Source organism: Lemur catta, chromosome 22 (genome assembly GCF_020740605.2).
Source record: "Lemur catta isolate mLemCat1 chromosome 22, mLemCat1.pri, whole genome shotgun sequence".
Lineage (NCBI taxonomy): Eukaryota > Metazoa > Chordata > Mammalia > Primates > Lemuridae > Lemur > Lemur catta.
This window is the reverse complement of record NC_059149.1, coordinates 28,364,432-28,380,143: the sequence shown is the minus strand read 5'-3', so window position 1 is coordinate 28,380,143 and position 15,712 is coordinate 28,364,432. Positions and strand designations below refer to the sequence as shown.

Here is a 15,712-nt window from a genome sequence, read left to right as displayed (position 1 = left end):
TTTTTTTATCAATCAAACTCCCTGATCTCTGCTCAGGTCTCATAGAACAAATGCAGTAAGAGCCTTCCTTTCCTTAGGCTTTTTAAAGGGATTTTCCAAAATTTAGATTTACAAGAGAAAACTTTTGGTTAGAACTAGTTCTTTGGATACTGTGACTCTTATTATAAATATCTATTGTCTGTCTTTGATATTACTTTTTCATGTCGTGCTATTTAAAAGTGCTGTTTGTCATAAGAAGGAGAATCAGGGTTGAACTTGGGCATAGACCCTACACACTAGTTGTTCATCTATTAAACCAGATGAAGTTCTCTCCAGCCCAATTTTGTGCCCTGAGAATTTGGCTTTTGAAATCAGAGAAATCATTCTCTCTCTGGTTTTCCACCTGCTGGGGACATAGATTGTCAGGTCTGTGTCTAGAGGCAGCCAACTGTCAGTCTAAGGACCCAAGATACGAGGTACATTATATTCCTACTGTCACCAGCTCTCATGGAATTGAGATGCTTCCATTCTCTTGATAAATAGCACCAGGCTTGTGCCCATCCATACTAATCTCCTTATTGGAGGGTCGCTTGGCCACACCCTTGGTATTCTCTACCAAACATACTTTTCATTCTTTATGGTCAGGCTAAGAATATTCCAAATCTTTAAGTTCTTCCTGAATTTTTATTATAAACTCTGTATTTCATTTGTTCCTCTTATTGTGTTTTACTATAGGCAGTCAAGAGAAGCCATGCCACACCCTCAACACTTTGCTTAAAGATTTCTTTTGCCAAATATCCTATTTCATTGCTTATAAGTTCCTCCTTTCCAAAAAACATTAGGACACAAACACAAGTTGGCAATTTTTTTGCCATTTTACAACAAGAATGGCCTTTCTTTCAGTTTCCAATATGCTACCCTTCATTTCTCTTTGAGATATCATCGTAATTGCCTTAACTGTCTACATTTCTACCAACATCACAAATTCTCATCACTACCACTTAAGTAAGCTCTTAGAAGATTGAGGCTTTTCCACAGCTCTCCTCTTCTGAGCCTTCACCAGAATCACCCTTTAGGGTCCATTTGTGGCAATATAGGCTTTTTCTACCCTGCTCTCCCAACTCTTCCAGCCTCTGCCCATTTTCCCACTTCCAAAGCCACTTCCATATTTTTAGGTATTTTTTTACAGCAGCACCCCACTTCTTGGTGCCAATTTCTGTATAAACCCATCTGGGCATCTACAACAAAATATCTTGTATTATAAAATTTATAAACAACAGAAATTTATTACTCACAGTTCTGGAGGCTAGGAAGTCCCAGATGAAGGCACCAGCAGATTCAGTGTCTGGTGAGAGCCTCTTCCTCATAGATGGTACCTTCCACGTATCCTCACATGGGAGAAGGGGTGAACACTGTGTTCCCACCTGGCAGAAGAGGCAAGGAAAATACCTTTAACCTCTTTTATAAGAGCGTGAGTCCATTCATTAGGGTAGAGCCCTCATTACCTAATCACTTCCCCAAAGCCCCACCTCTCAGTACTATTGTGTTGGAGGTTAGGATTTAACGTATGAATTTTGGAAGGACACCAACATTCAGACCATAGCAGTTGGTTTAGCAAGAATTTCCCTACCCTTGATGTCTCCTTTTAGTAATTTCCATCCCCTGACTCCCTCACTCTGTTCAATGGCCATAAATCCCCAGCTGTCTTCACTGCATGCAGAGTTGAGCCCAATCTCTCTCCCTTATCACAAAAGTCTTCAACAACATCTTCCTCCTCATTTTAACAAGCATCAGAATAATTTTTCTTTAGTATCACCTAGGAAATAGTCTATGTCTTATCAAAATAATTTCTAGTTCTTTATGATGCCTTTTATTATTTAAGAGAACTGAATCTTCTCCCTTATTTAAAAAAAAGCTATTTTTTTAACAATCATAGAATCTCTTATGTTTGTTTTAAAAATCTTATATTATTTAATTAAATAGGATTACTTAATTAAATAGGATCACAGTGACCTGTGAAACAATACTTAGTTATTCATTTAATCCCTTTGGTTAAATGAATAACTAAGTATTGTTTCACAGGTCACTGTGATCCTATTTAATTAAGTGTTCAAAGATTTTGACATTTTTGACAACTTCCCAAAACCAAATTCTAAATGAAGGCTTCTTTACTTTGAACTGCCGTTGAGATTTCCCACAGGGCCCCTAGAAAATCTAGAAATATTTGTTCTTTCACCTTGTAAAAGAGAGCTGTCAAACTAATTAGGTTTATCTGATATGTTAAATTGCATGGGAAGCACTGTCAAATAAGAAAAGATACTTAACCTTCCTTAGGTAATATTTGCATGGGTAAAATGTTACTGTTTCAGAAATTGTATGAAGTTCCTAGAAATTTGTCAATGTCCTCATTATCCATGATATGTTCTGGTATGACGTTATCAGTCATAATTCAGTCATATTATTTTAAATGTTGTGTGCCACAGAAACAACTGAATTTCCTTGACAATTGTGTTACAATGAACTCTCATCAGATCTTTACCATGGTGATTTTAGGCCTTTTGTCATTCACAGATAGTTTTTATTTTAGTCTGATGCTTTCCTGAAAGCTCTTGCAATTAGCTACTAGCCAGAATGCATCATCTTCAACAAAAAGGACTGTGTCTCTGAGATCCATGGAAAGGCCTATGACAGGTTCTCTGGGGAACAGGCTTCTGATGACATTTGCTTAAATAACTTTAAAGTCACACCACTGCACTGAGTAAGGATTTCCAGAACTCTAGTTGAAAAGCTGATGGATTCATGAAACTGCTAATCCAAGATTAAGCAAAACCAAAATTAATTACATAGGACTGAGGATAGTGATAAAAAATAATTTTTATGGCCTTTGATTGGAACATTACTGGTTCTTTAATGTTCTATTTTCTGCATGTAAGGAACTCTTTTCTCTTAAGCTATCTAAAACTCATAACAATTTAGTAGGTTATACTTTTGTAAACAGAAATGAATTAGCTGGGTGTGGTGGCAAATGCCTGTAGTTCCAGCTACTCAGGAGGCTGAGCCCAGGAGTTTAAGGCAGGAGAACAGCTTGAGCCCAGAGTATAAGGCTGCAGTGAGCTATGATTGCACCACTGCACTCCAGCCTGAAAAGAGGTTAATATTCAAAGTATATAAGGAACTCAACTCATAGCAAAAAATAAATAAATAAATAACCCTATTTTTAAAAAAGGGTAAAGGGCCTGAATAGACTCTTCTTAAAAGAAGACATACAAATGGCAAACAGGTACATGAAAAAATGTTCAGTATCACTAATCATTAGGAAAATGTATATCAAAACCACAATGAGATACCACCTCACACCTGTTAGAATAATTATCATCAAAAATACAAAAGATGGCTGGGGGCAGTGGCTCACGCCTGTAATAACTCTGGGAGGCCGAGGCGGGTGGATCCTTTGAGATCAGGAGTTCAAGACCAGCCTGAGCAAGAGCCCGTCTGTACTAAAAATAGAAAGAAATTAGCTGGACAACTAAGGATACATAGAAAAAATTAGCCGGGCATGGTGGCATGGCCTGCAGTCCCAGCTACTCGAGAGGCTGAGGCAGAAGGATTGCTTGAGCCCAGGAGTCTGAGGTTGCTGTGAGCGAGGCTGATGCCACGGCACTCACTCTAGCCTGGGCAACAGAGTGAGACTCTGTCTCAAAAAAAAATTAATAAATAAAAAATACAAAAGATAAGTAATGGTGAGGACCTGAGAAATGGAAACCCTTACACACTGTTGGTATATAAATTAGTACAACCACCATGGAAAACAGTATGGAGGTTCCTCAAAATATTAAAAATAGAACTACCATGTGATCTAGCAGTCCCACTTCTGGGTATATATGCAAAGGACCTGAAATCAATTATGTCGAAAAGACATCTGCACTTTCAAGTTTATTGCAGTATTATTCACAATAGCCAAGACATGTTATCAACCTAAGTGTCCACACATGGATGAGTGGATAAGGAAAATGTGGTGTGTATATATACAGAATGGAATACTACTCAGCCATAGAAAAGAATTAAATCCTTTCATTTGTGGTAACACGGATGAACCTAGAGAACATGAAGTGAAACAAGCCAGGCACAGAAAAATACTGCGTGATCTCACCCATATGTGGAATCTAAAAAAGCTGATCTCACAGAAGTCAAGAATGGAATGATGGTTACCAGAGGTTTGGGGAGTTAGGGAGGAGGGAGGACAGGGAAATGAAGATCAAAGCCTACGCAGTCATTGTTAGATAGTAGCAAAAAAAAAAAAAAAAAATTGCCCAGCACAGGAAACATATAGAAACAGCAACTAGACAAGTGATTCCCTGGGGCAGGGGGTGGTAGGGGAGAGGATAGGAGAGGGGTGGGGGAGAGAAATGGGGAATGACTACTAATGGTTGTGGGGTGTCTTTATTGAATGATGAAAATGTTCTCAAATTGATTATGGTGATGGTTGCACAGCTCTGTGAATATACTAAAGATATACTAAAATACACTAGATTGCACATTTTCTCTTATTTTGGATTGTACGTTTTAAACGGGTAAATCGTATGATATGTGAATTCTATCTCAATAAAATTGTTACAAAACAAAAAGGCAAATTCCCCTGAGAACTGGCAGGGTTGGACAGAGCCACTTCGCGTTTCGGAAACAGAAGCCTGGAGAGTTCAGGGACTCATCGATATGTCATAGCTTGTCAGTGGCCGATACGGGCCCCCAAGCCAGACCCCCGCCTGCTTCCGCAACGGAGCCTGTACTGCCCCCCACTGCATTAGAAGCGAGTCCCTTTACCTTTTAGGACTCTGCTGTGCCTTAACTTTGGGAATGGAATTTGTTCTCCACAGTGGAACACAAAGGTGGTACTGAACTTGCAGGGAGAGAAAGTTTTTACACGTTTGGTTCGTTTTTCAATAGACAGGGCCCTTTAACTGGCCTGTGTTGCGGGGACATTAGTCAGAGAACTTTTATCAACAGGTGAGCAAGCCCTCGCCTGCCCGCGCGGCCCGCAGCCTCCAGGGCGGGCGGAGACCCAGGCCCGGGCCGGGCGGGGGTCGCCGGGACCGCGGGCGCGAGGCGTGAAGACCCCAGCGCGGGCGGCGGGCGGGCAGGGCCGCTCCGGCCAGCTCCCCTCGGCTCGGCGTCTGTGGGCCGCACGGCCCCGGCGCCGGGCTGGGGGGTCTCGCCTGGGGGCCAGCCTTCTGGGGTCCCCCCTCGTGGGTCTGAGGTCCCGGTCCCCCGGGGGTCGGAGCCACCAGGGCGCTCGCCTGGCCCCGCGCCCCCGCGCGCCCAGCAGGCAGGCCCGGGGGTCGCCCGCGGCGGTAACTCCGCGTCCACCACAGGGACGCGGGCTGAAAGGTCACCGGCCGGGAGCCACCGACAATCTGAGGCAATTTCTCTGAGGGGACCCCTGCCCTGACCCTCCGCTCTGAGGTGAGGCCAGGTGAGGCGCTGGTAAGCTTGAGTCACCTGACGGACACAGACGGTTACCTCAGATTTTGTGGGACATCCGTCCTCCAACTCCCAGGAGGACAGGAGGACCCGCGGTTCGGCCCGCGGGAGAGCCCTCCTCCTTCTCCGCCTCCTCCCGCCGGGCGCGGCCTGCGCTCCCTGCTCCGCCCCGCAGCTGACTGGAAAGCGCGGACCAGCGGATCCCCGCAGAGCCTGGAGCGGGAGAGCGCGCGCGCGCTCTGCGCATGCCCAGTGCCCGCCTCTCCGTCAAGCTCCCGGCTGCGCGCGTTCCCGCCGGGTCCCGACCCCGCCGCCCGTTATGGCGGCCCCCGGACCCTGTGGGGACTCTGTCCTGAAAGGTGAGGGGACTTCCTGCTCCCTGGGCGCGCAGAGTCGCCCTGCGCCGGCAGGGGGTGGGTTTGAGGACGGCACCGTTGGTGGCGGGCACGCTCGGGGGAGCTGGTGGGAGAAGCCCCCCGCCTAGCCCGCCTCGCCGCCCCCTGCGCCTCAGGCCCCCGCACGAGCGTGCAGCGGAGCCGCGGGGTCTCGGGGCAGCGCGCCCTCCCGGAAGTCGGGGTCTGGGGTAGTCCCCGCGTCTAGCCCAGGGGCCCGCGGACACGGTGAGGCCGGGGGTCCGGTCCGTGGGGGAACCTCGGAGAAGGCGCGGGGCCACAGGATGGGCCGGTTCTCCTCACGGCTATGAATGGCCGCGCGAATTTGGGCGTGCGCGGCAGCCGTGGGGTCAGGCAAAGAGACCCCAGCCCTGCTCCCGTGTGTCTGTGCTCACCGTTCCGACAACGGGAGCGGCCTTTTAGTGAGGAGCGGTGTCCCGGGCACTGTGCTGACCGTGCATGGTATGGTCTGATTTCCAAGGGCCCGGCGACTCCGTTACCTCATTTCACGGGAGGGGAAACTAAGGCACGGGGAGTTCAGGTACTTCCCCCCACCGTCACGTGGCTGGTCCGTGCGGGCGGGAATTTAGCGCCTGGGCTGTGTCCTAACCTGCGGGTGAGACTGCGCCCGGCCTGTCACCGCGCTGGAAGAGCTGAGGAGACGGGAGTGTGAGGAGACGGGAGTGGCCTCGTAGAGTTTGGCCTTGGAGAAAAGGGGCCGTACTGAGGGGCCTGGAGCAGGGCACAACCTCACAGCCGAACTCCTGTCATCAGGGGTGGCTGTTTTTCTAACGTTAGTATTTTGTTAAATTAACCCGGCTTTCGTGTGGCTTTGCTCACAATTATTTACCAATGGCACATCTGGAAAATTCTTTTAAAACGTCAGGTTTTGAGCATAAGATACCCACCAGAACAGGGGTCCACAAACCATATCCTCCCCCAGGCCAAATCTGGCCTGTTGCCTGTTGCTGTAGGGCCTGCAAGCTAAGAATGTTTTTTACGTCTTAAAGTGGTTAAAAAGAAGAAGAGTGACCAATGAAAATTCTGTCAACTTCAGTTCCTTGTCTATCAATAAAGTTTTATTGAAACACAGGTTGGCTCATCATCGTATTGCCTATGGCTACTTTTGTGCTGTGACCGTGAGGTTGAGTAGTTGTGACAGGTAGTGTAGAGCCTGCAAAGCCTAAATATTTACTGTCCCTTTACTGAAAACAGACTTCTGCCCTAGACAGTTAAGCCTAGTGTAGGAATTTGGAAAGAGCGTGAGGTGTTAGGAATGTAAACTGTGACATGTTTGAGTAAAGTTCTTTGCTTAAAATTTTAAGAACTATAAATTGTTCTGATGCTATTTTGAATAGACTCAACAGAAGAAATTTTAAATTTACTTTTTAATACAAATAGAACAAGAGAAAAATTTACTGGGCAGTGGATGCTAGAAGGACAAATGTGTATGTCATGTTGATTTCTTGTTTTCAGATGTAGTAGCCTATGTTGAAGTGTGGTCATCCAATGGAACAGAAAATTATTCAAAGACATTTACAAACCAACTTGTGGATATGGGGGCAAAGGTAAGAAATTCATTTTACTATTGTTACATATGACAGTCTTCTGATAGGTAAAAAGATACATTTGCATTTTCTTATTTGGGAAGTTATTACTTAGAACATGAAGGACAAAGCGATGGGTAAGTAGTGGGGGAAAAAAGAAAAGAGCCGAAGTATGAAGAATTTAGAAGAGTAGGACTTACAGAGCAGTTGGGCTTGTAAGCACTGAGTGAGGAGGAGGAATCTAGGATGAAAATCTGGATTCTAACATTGGTTACTTGGGTACATGGTGCTGGTAATCAAAGTGAGGAATATAGGAAAAGGAACAGGTTTCTAAGGGAAAGGTTATAAATCTGGCCATATTAAAAATACCTGTTGTATATGCAAATATACAGGTGATGGGAGCAGTGATCTAAGGGAGAGAGAAAGAGAGAGAGAGAGAGGATGCCAGGAGAATGAGGAAGGCAAGTGTGCAAATCAAAGGAGGGAAATATTTCAAAGATGGAATTTTGAAACACTGCAGAGTCTTCAAGACAGATAAGCTTGGCAAGTGTACTTTAGATTTCAAAACCGTAAGGTCATTGGTTGAACTTAGCATAGTTTTCAGTGAAATGGGTAAAGGGGATCCAAATTAGTCCAGGAATCAGTGAGATATGAGGAAATGGAGGTAGTCCCTCCTTATTTGAGGTTTCTTAGGAGCCATCTAGATCTGTGATCCCCAACCCAAAGTACGCAGCCTGTTGAGGACAGGGCCACAAAGCTCTGCTGCCTCCCCACCAAATCTGCTGTGGAAAAATTGTCTTTGTAGGGGGGCCCACAGCAGGAAATGAGCGGTGAGCTGTGGGCCAGCAAAGCTTCATCTGTATTTACAGCTGTTCTTCCCATCACCCACATCACTGCCTGAGCTCCGTCTACCCCTACAACCATGGAAAAATTGTCTTCCATGAAACCAGTCCCTGGTGCCAAAAAGTTTGATCCGCTGATCTAGATTATCAGATATACTGTCACAAAGCGCTGCTTCTAAGTGAAAAGGTGGCAGTTCTCAATAAAGAAAAAAAAAAGGAAGGAACAAAATGAGTAGGGCCTACTTTTGCCCATGAGGAGACATACCCATTTTGATAATGTTGGAATGTACAAACATGAGAGAGTTTCCATCTTATGATGCCTAAAGTTTACTTGGGATGAAGACAAATTATTGTGGCTTAGAAAAAAGCCGTTAGACATGTGAGTTGACAAAATGGTTTTTGAGGGTCATATTAAGATCTTAGATCTCTTGGATCTTTTTGTTTTTCACCTTTTATTTCAAAACTTTTCAAACAGAAAGTTGAAAGAATAGTACAGTGATCATAGATTCTACAGTTGTTAACATCTTGACATTCTTTCTTGCTGTTTCTCTACACATTGCATTTATATGTGAAGTATTTGAAAGTAAGTTGCAGACATCTTAATTTGCCCCTGAATACTCATATGCATCATCTAAAAACAGACATTTTCCTGTATAACAAAAATACCATTATAACATCTAAGAAAATTAACAATGATTTCTTAACAGTCTTCTAAAGTGGTTGGATCAGTTTATACATATACTAAAGCATGATATTTCCCATTGCTATATATGCTTGGTTTTGTCAGTCTTTTAGCCATTCTGGTATGTTTTTATCTCATTGTGATTTGAATTTGCATTTTTCTATACTTTGTCATATAGTTGTTTTGAAGTGCCTATAAAAACCTCTAGCTCATATTTCTATTGGTTTTGTGTTTTCCTTCTTGATTTGTAAATATTCTTTATATTTTAGAATTGACTCCTTTGTCAGCCATATGAATTTCAGTATTTCTGTCACTCTGTGGCTTGGCTTTCATCTTTTTACAGTATCTTTTGATAATTTTAATGTAGTTCAATTTATTTATTTTTCCTTTATGGTGAATTTTTTTGTATGTCTTGTTTAAAAAAATCTGTTCCTGTACGAAGGTATGAAGATTTTCTCCCATGTTATCTTCTGGAAGCTTTATCCTTTTGCCTTTCACATATAGATTTACAGTACACATGGAATTGCTTTTTGTATATGCTGTGAAATAGTTGTTTCATTTTTTTCCTTGTGAACTTTTATTTTAACAGCATTTATTGAAAAGGCTGTCCTTTAATGAAGATTTGTGATACTGCCTTTGTCATAAATCAGGCATCCACAAATGTCCAGTCTGTTTGAGGGATCTGTCTCTGTTCATTGGACTGTTCTTCTGTTCTCAAGACAAAACCACCCTGTCTTAATTACACTTTATGATAAATCTTTGTAAGTCTTACATTTTGTTCTTCAAGGTGTCTTGGCCTTTTGCCTTTCCAAATTCATTTAGGATCAGTTTGTCAATTTACACCATAAAGCTTTTTTGAGATTTTGATTTGGATTGTACTGATAAAATAGAACAGTATGGAGAGAACTGATGTTTTTATGATATTAAATCTTCCAATTCATGAAAACTATATGTGCCTTTGTTGATTTAGGTTTCTTTAACTTCTTTTAATTATGTTTTATAATTTTCTCTGATCATTTTTATGCTATTATATAAATAACATCTTTAATTTTTTTTCTAACTGTTTCTATTACATAGAATGCAGTTAATTTTTTGCATGTTCACCTGAAAACTTATCAAACTCATTTATAAATTCTGTAGTTTGGGGGACATTTAAAAAAATATACACAATTGAATCATATGTACATAATGACAGTTTTTCTGGATGTACTGTTCTGGCAAGGCCCAGTGTTAAATAAAATGGAGATATTGGATTTCTGATTCCTCTTCTCAGGGAAAAGCTTTTAGCATGTAACCTAATATGGTTTTGTATGAGTAAACTTTAATTTCATCAAATGTGTTTTCTGCATGCATTGAGATGATCATATGATTTTTCTCTTTTACTTTGTTAATGTGAATAATAGTGATCAATTTTTTTTAAATGTTAGCCACCCTTGCAGTCCTGGAATACACTCAAGTGGTGGTGACGCGTTATCTTCTTCATATATTGGTTGATGCAATTTGCTAATATTTTGTTTAGCTTTTTCTATAGATGTCTCTGGGGTGAGATTGGCTTGTAATTTTCCTTTCATGTAATGCCATTATGTGTATAGTTTTAGTGCTAATAATGTACTGGCTTCATAAAACAAGTTGGAGAATAGTGTTTCTTTCTTTTTTAATCCTGTGGAAGAGTTTGTATAAGATCGGTTTTATTAAATTTTCTTTTTAAAATTAGTTTTATTTGGTAATTGTAGGATTATGCATATTTCCTATTTATTATGAATGGTTTTAAAAAGTTGGGGGTTTCCTTAAATTTATCCATTTCATCTAAATTTTCAAACATATTGCTTCAAAGCTATTATAATATCCTGTTTGAATCTTTTTAATGTCTTCAGGATCTGTAGTGATGATTGTTCATTCCTGACATTCGTTATTTGTGTCTTTTCTCTTTTTTCTTGACCTTGTTTTTACCTGGGTTTTATTAATCAGTCTTTCTAGTGAACCAACTTTTGGCATTCTGGTTCTTTTTTATACTCCTTTTTCACTTTATTAATTCTAGCCTCATCTTTAGTATTATCTAACTCCTTCTTTGGTTTTAATTTGCTGTACTTTTCCCAACTTTTTGAGATGAGTACATTGATTTTGAACCCTCTTACTGTGTACTTAGGCATTTTACATCATGCATTCTCCCTAAGCAGGGCATTTGCTGTATTCCACAAGAAGTCTTCATCTGGCAGATTGCAATATCTAGGTCTGCTTTTATTTTTTGTTTTGTCCACTGGGTTTTGTTCCTGTTGTTCCACCTTCTCCTATGCTTGTTTTTTATTTGTTCACTTTTTTGAATTTGAGCATCATACATTTAAAATTATTTATAAATACTGTGAGCCCTAGAATTGTATTATCTTTACTGAAAAAAAGATTCAGATTTGCTGCAAAAAGAATATTTGTAGTACTCATAATCCAGGATTATCTTAATCCAATTTCAGGATTTGAAATTATTTAAAAATAGACTGTGGACCTGTGAGGGTCGTTATAGCTTGCCTAAATGCAGCTCTTTGGTTCTCAACCCAAGGTGTAGAGCTTTTATCAGACCCCCTTCTTTTGTTCTGAGGCTTCCAAATCATGTGTGTGATCCACCATTCTAACTGGAACAGATGTGTTTTTAAGCAGTGTTATGCATTCCTTAGAGTATTTCTCTGTGGCAGATTATAAGACATAGAATTGCTAGGGTAGGAGTTTAGGACATTTTTATTTTGACAAATATTGAATAAAGTATCCTTTTTCATCAATTGTACTTAAGAAATTGTGAGTGAATACTAATGTACACTTTGTTTTCTGTATTTTTGTCTACAGGTTTCAAAAACTTTTAACAAACAAGTAACTCATGTTGTATTCAAAGACGGATACCAGAGCACTTGGGACAAAGCTCAGCAGAGAGGGGTGAAGCTTGTTTCAGTGCTCTGGGTTGAAAAGTAAGTCTTTCTTTTTCCCTTAAGTATCCAGTATTGGTAAAGTGTGGAGATACATTATGTATATCACAGAGCCAGATAAAGTTTGCTTTCCATCTTTGCCTCTTACTTGGGCAAGTAATGTAATATCTTCTAGCCTCAGTTTCTGCAGCTGAAAAATGAGTATAATGTAATACCTAACTCTGCTTAGAGGGAAAATTAACAGGAAGGACCTGAAGCAGGTGTTCGCTTGGTGTATTCAGGAAAAAATAAGGAATATGATGAAGCAGATTCATTCCTAAAGAGTTGAGTTTCCTTTTGTATTTTTTCCTTTCAATTATGAATAATTCTGTTTAGCATTTCTTTGTTTTTAAATTGAGATAAAATTCATATATCACAAAACTCACCCTTTTGGTGTAGAATTCAATGGTTTACAGTATATTCTATTCAGAGTTGTGCAGCCATCATCACTATCTAATTCAAGAACATTTTCATCACCCCCAAAAGAAGCTCTGTACACATTAGCAATCATGTCTCAATCCCTCCTGCCCCCGGCCCCTGCCAACCACGAATCTACTTTTAGTCTCTATGGATTTGCCTATTCTAGACATTTCACAAAAAGGGAATTCTATAATATGTGGCCATTTATGTTGAGCTTCTTTCCACTTAGCATGTTTTGAAAGTTCATTCATTTTGTAGCATATATCAGTAACTCATTCCATTGTGTGGCTGAATGATATTCCATATACAGATATACAGGTTGAGTATCCCTAATCCAAAAATCTGAAATCCAAAATGCTCCAAAATCTGAAAACTTTTGAGTGCCAATATGACACCAGAAGCAGAAAGTTCTACACATTAAGTACTTAACACAAACTTTGTTTCATGTACAAAATTATTAAAAATATATATCAGGCTATGTGTATTAGGTGTATATGAAACATAAATGAATTTTATGTTTAGACTTGAGTCTCATCCCCAAGATATCTCATTATGTATATGCAAATATTCCCAAATCTGAAAAATCCGAAACCTAGAACACTTCTGGTCCCAAGCATTTTGGATAAGGGACTCTTAACCTGTACCACAGAATTTGTTTATGCATTCGTCAAGTGAGGGATATATGGGTTATTTCCACTTTTTGACTATTGTGAATAATGGTGCTGTGAGCATTATTTTCTGGTTTTGGGGGGAGGGTATGGAGGAAGATTCATAATCAGGCAGCTGTCATTCTTCCCTCTCCCTCATCTTTTTATGGAGTCCGTTAGAATGGCTTATTGATTCTTAGAAGAGATCTCTGATCAGTCTGTCTCTGCTGTTACTCCCATGGTCCAGACAGCTATGACTTGTTTCAGTTACTGTTGCAGCCTCCTGCCTGTCTCCTTTTCATTTTGTTTCCTGTACATTAGCAAATGTAATTCTTCTAACACATAAATCAGTTTTATCCTTCTTGCTGAGTTGAAATGGCTTAGAATTAAGTAGTCTAGAGCAAGGAATAGCAAGCTATGGCCCCTAGGCCAAATCCAGCCTGCCACCCTGTTGTGTGTTTTTTTTTTAGTGACCCATGAGCTAAGAATGGTTTTTACAATTTTAAAAGGTTGTCCCCCCAAACAAATCAAAAGAAGATTATTTTAAGACATATTTAAATTATATAAAATTGAAATGTTAGTATGCACAAATAAAGTTTTATTGGAACACAGCCATGCTCATCTGATGATGTATTGTCAGTGGCTGCTTTTGTGCTGCAGCTGTGGAATTGGATAGTTGTGGCAGAGACCATATGTCCACAAAGCCTGAGATGTTCATCATCTGGCCCTTTTACAGGAAAGTTTACTGATCCCTGGTCCAGAGCACTGCATGATCCATCTCTTCTTCCACCCTCAGCTGTTCCCCCGTCCTTGTTTGCATCTTCCAAACACTCTGGTCTTCTAGGACCTCAGACAGGCCAAGCCCTTTCCTACCTAAGAACTCCATGCCCTTTCACTCTTCCTTAACCCAGTTTTGTACTCAGCTTCTTTCTACGTGTCACATTTCAAGGTCACATTCTTAGAAGTGCTTTCTCTGTCCCCCAATCCACAGGTAGAGCCCTCTTTGTTATTCTCTATCTCAACTTATTTCCTGTTTTTGCTATTAAAACTTATTTTATTCACTTCTTTATCTGTCTAATCACGCATTTTGGTCTTTCCATTATAATGTAGGCTCCGTGAGAGCAACTGCATGTCTGTCTTGTTCATGGTTGTGTTTCCAGCAAGTGTCTAACACATATTTGGCTCATAGTAGATGCTCAATAAATATTTGTTCTAACAAATTAATGATCAAAGAAAAATTTACTTAAGTGGCCTGGAGATATCAGAAAATTTCATGGGGGACATGACTTGAGCTACATTTAAAAGGTTGTTTAGAAATGTGGAGGGAAGGGTACAGAAAACAGTAGAACTTTACTGAGAGCTTGAAGTAAATGGAGAAGCACGAACCAAAATGCAAAACTGACCATTAATCATTTCTGTACTTAAATAGGGGCTCAACTAATCCTGATGCCGGGAATCATCACAGAGTCCCCTCTCCTGAGAGTTCTGGCTTTTTGCTCTTATTTGCTGCTCTGGCCCCAGTGCCCTCTCCTCTCTTGTTCTTCATCCCCTTCTCTGCTTCTGCCCTACCCAGCCTCTGGGGCTGGCACAGACTCCAGAGTACTTGTAACTTTATTATCCAGAGGCAAACTTTTAAGTTCCTTCAAAGTAAACATAATCTCTTGGCATTTTTAATACAGATTCTTTTCTCATTATATTATTTGTTGTAATACAGTCACATTTTAATTATTACATGTACTTAATTACTGATTTTTGGATCTCCTTTTGCTATTTTGAAAACATAAACTTTCTTTTGAATTAAATGTATTTATATTTAAACATGTATATTTTTTTAAAGTGAAAAATCCCCACCTAATCTACCTCCTGTCTTGCCTTCCTTCCCCTAAGTTGGAAATTTGGAATATACAGTTTCAGACTTTCTACTAAGCATATAAAAAATGTATATATAAGCTAATAATAATGTATTATATATTTCAAAATTGCTAAAAGAATAGATCTTAAATGTTCTCATTGCAAAAAATAAGTATGTGAAGTCATGGATGTCTTAATTAGCTTGATATAATCATTCTACACGGTATGCTATATCAAGATATCATATTGTACCCCCGTAATTGTATACCAATCTTCTGTTGATGACCATGAAGTTTATTTCTTTTTTTCTTTTTTTCTCAGTCAGAATAGTATGACATTGAGCTTCTCTATATATTGCTTTTTTCCAGATGATAAATCTTTCCACAGGTTTAAATTCTAGAAGTGGACTTTTGAGTTAAGAGTTTGCACGTTTAAATTTATAATGGATTTGGCCAGATAACCTTCTGTTTAATAGAAAGAGTGTACCAGTTTCCATTCTTCTTAGCAGTATAAAAGAGCACCTATTTTCCAATACCTTTACTCATAATCACGAGTTCTTAGTTTGTTTAATCTTTCCTAACTTGTAGGTTAAAAATTAATAGTTTTCATTTACATTTCCCTGATTTTTAGTGAGCTTGAACTTTCTTCAACAAAAGAAGAGTCAAACTGACCTTTATTTTATATATCAGGTGTCTGTTCTTCCTTTGTTAACTGCCTGTCCAGGGCCATTGCTCATACCTTCCACTGAAAATGTGGGCATTAACTACTCGAGGTCACTAGGTGTCACTAAAATCCCATGTCATTGTAAGAGCAGACAGAAGCCACTGATAAAATTATGACATTTCCTATGGACAGGAGAATTTTTTTATCTTGAAGAAAGACGAAATAAAGGTCAACTTGACTCTCACTTCTAAGTTCTCTTTAAG

The 15,712-nt window shown here is 40.2% G+C and overlaps 1 protein-coding gene across 3 annotated transcripts in view; it reads left to right on the top strand.

Moving 5' to 3' along the window:
* The first annotated feature begins 5,720 nt into the window (after positions 1–5,720).
* MCPH1 (microcephalin 1) overlaps positions 5,721–15,712 on the top strand; it is a 174,496-nt gene continuing 164,504 nt past the window's right edge. For all 3 annotated transcript variants that reach the window (XM_045535645.1, XM_045535643.1, XM_045535644.1), the window contains exons 1-3: positions 5,721–5,816; positions 7,326–7,417; positions 11,753–11,871. In XM_045535645.1, coding sequence (XP_045391601.1) covers positions 5,777–5,816; positions 7,326–7,417; positions 11,753–11,871 — 251 coding nt within the window. In that variant the 5' untranslated portion in view covers positions 5,721–5,776. The remainder of the gene's footprint in view (positions 5,817–7,325; positions 7,418–11,752; positions 11,872–15,712) is intronic.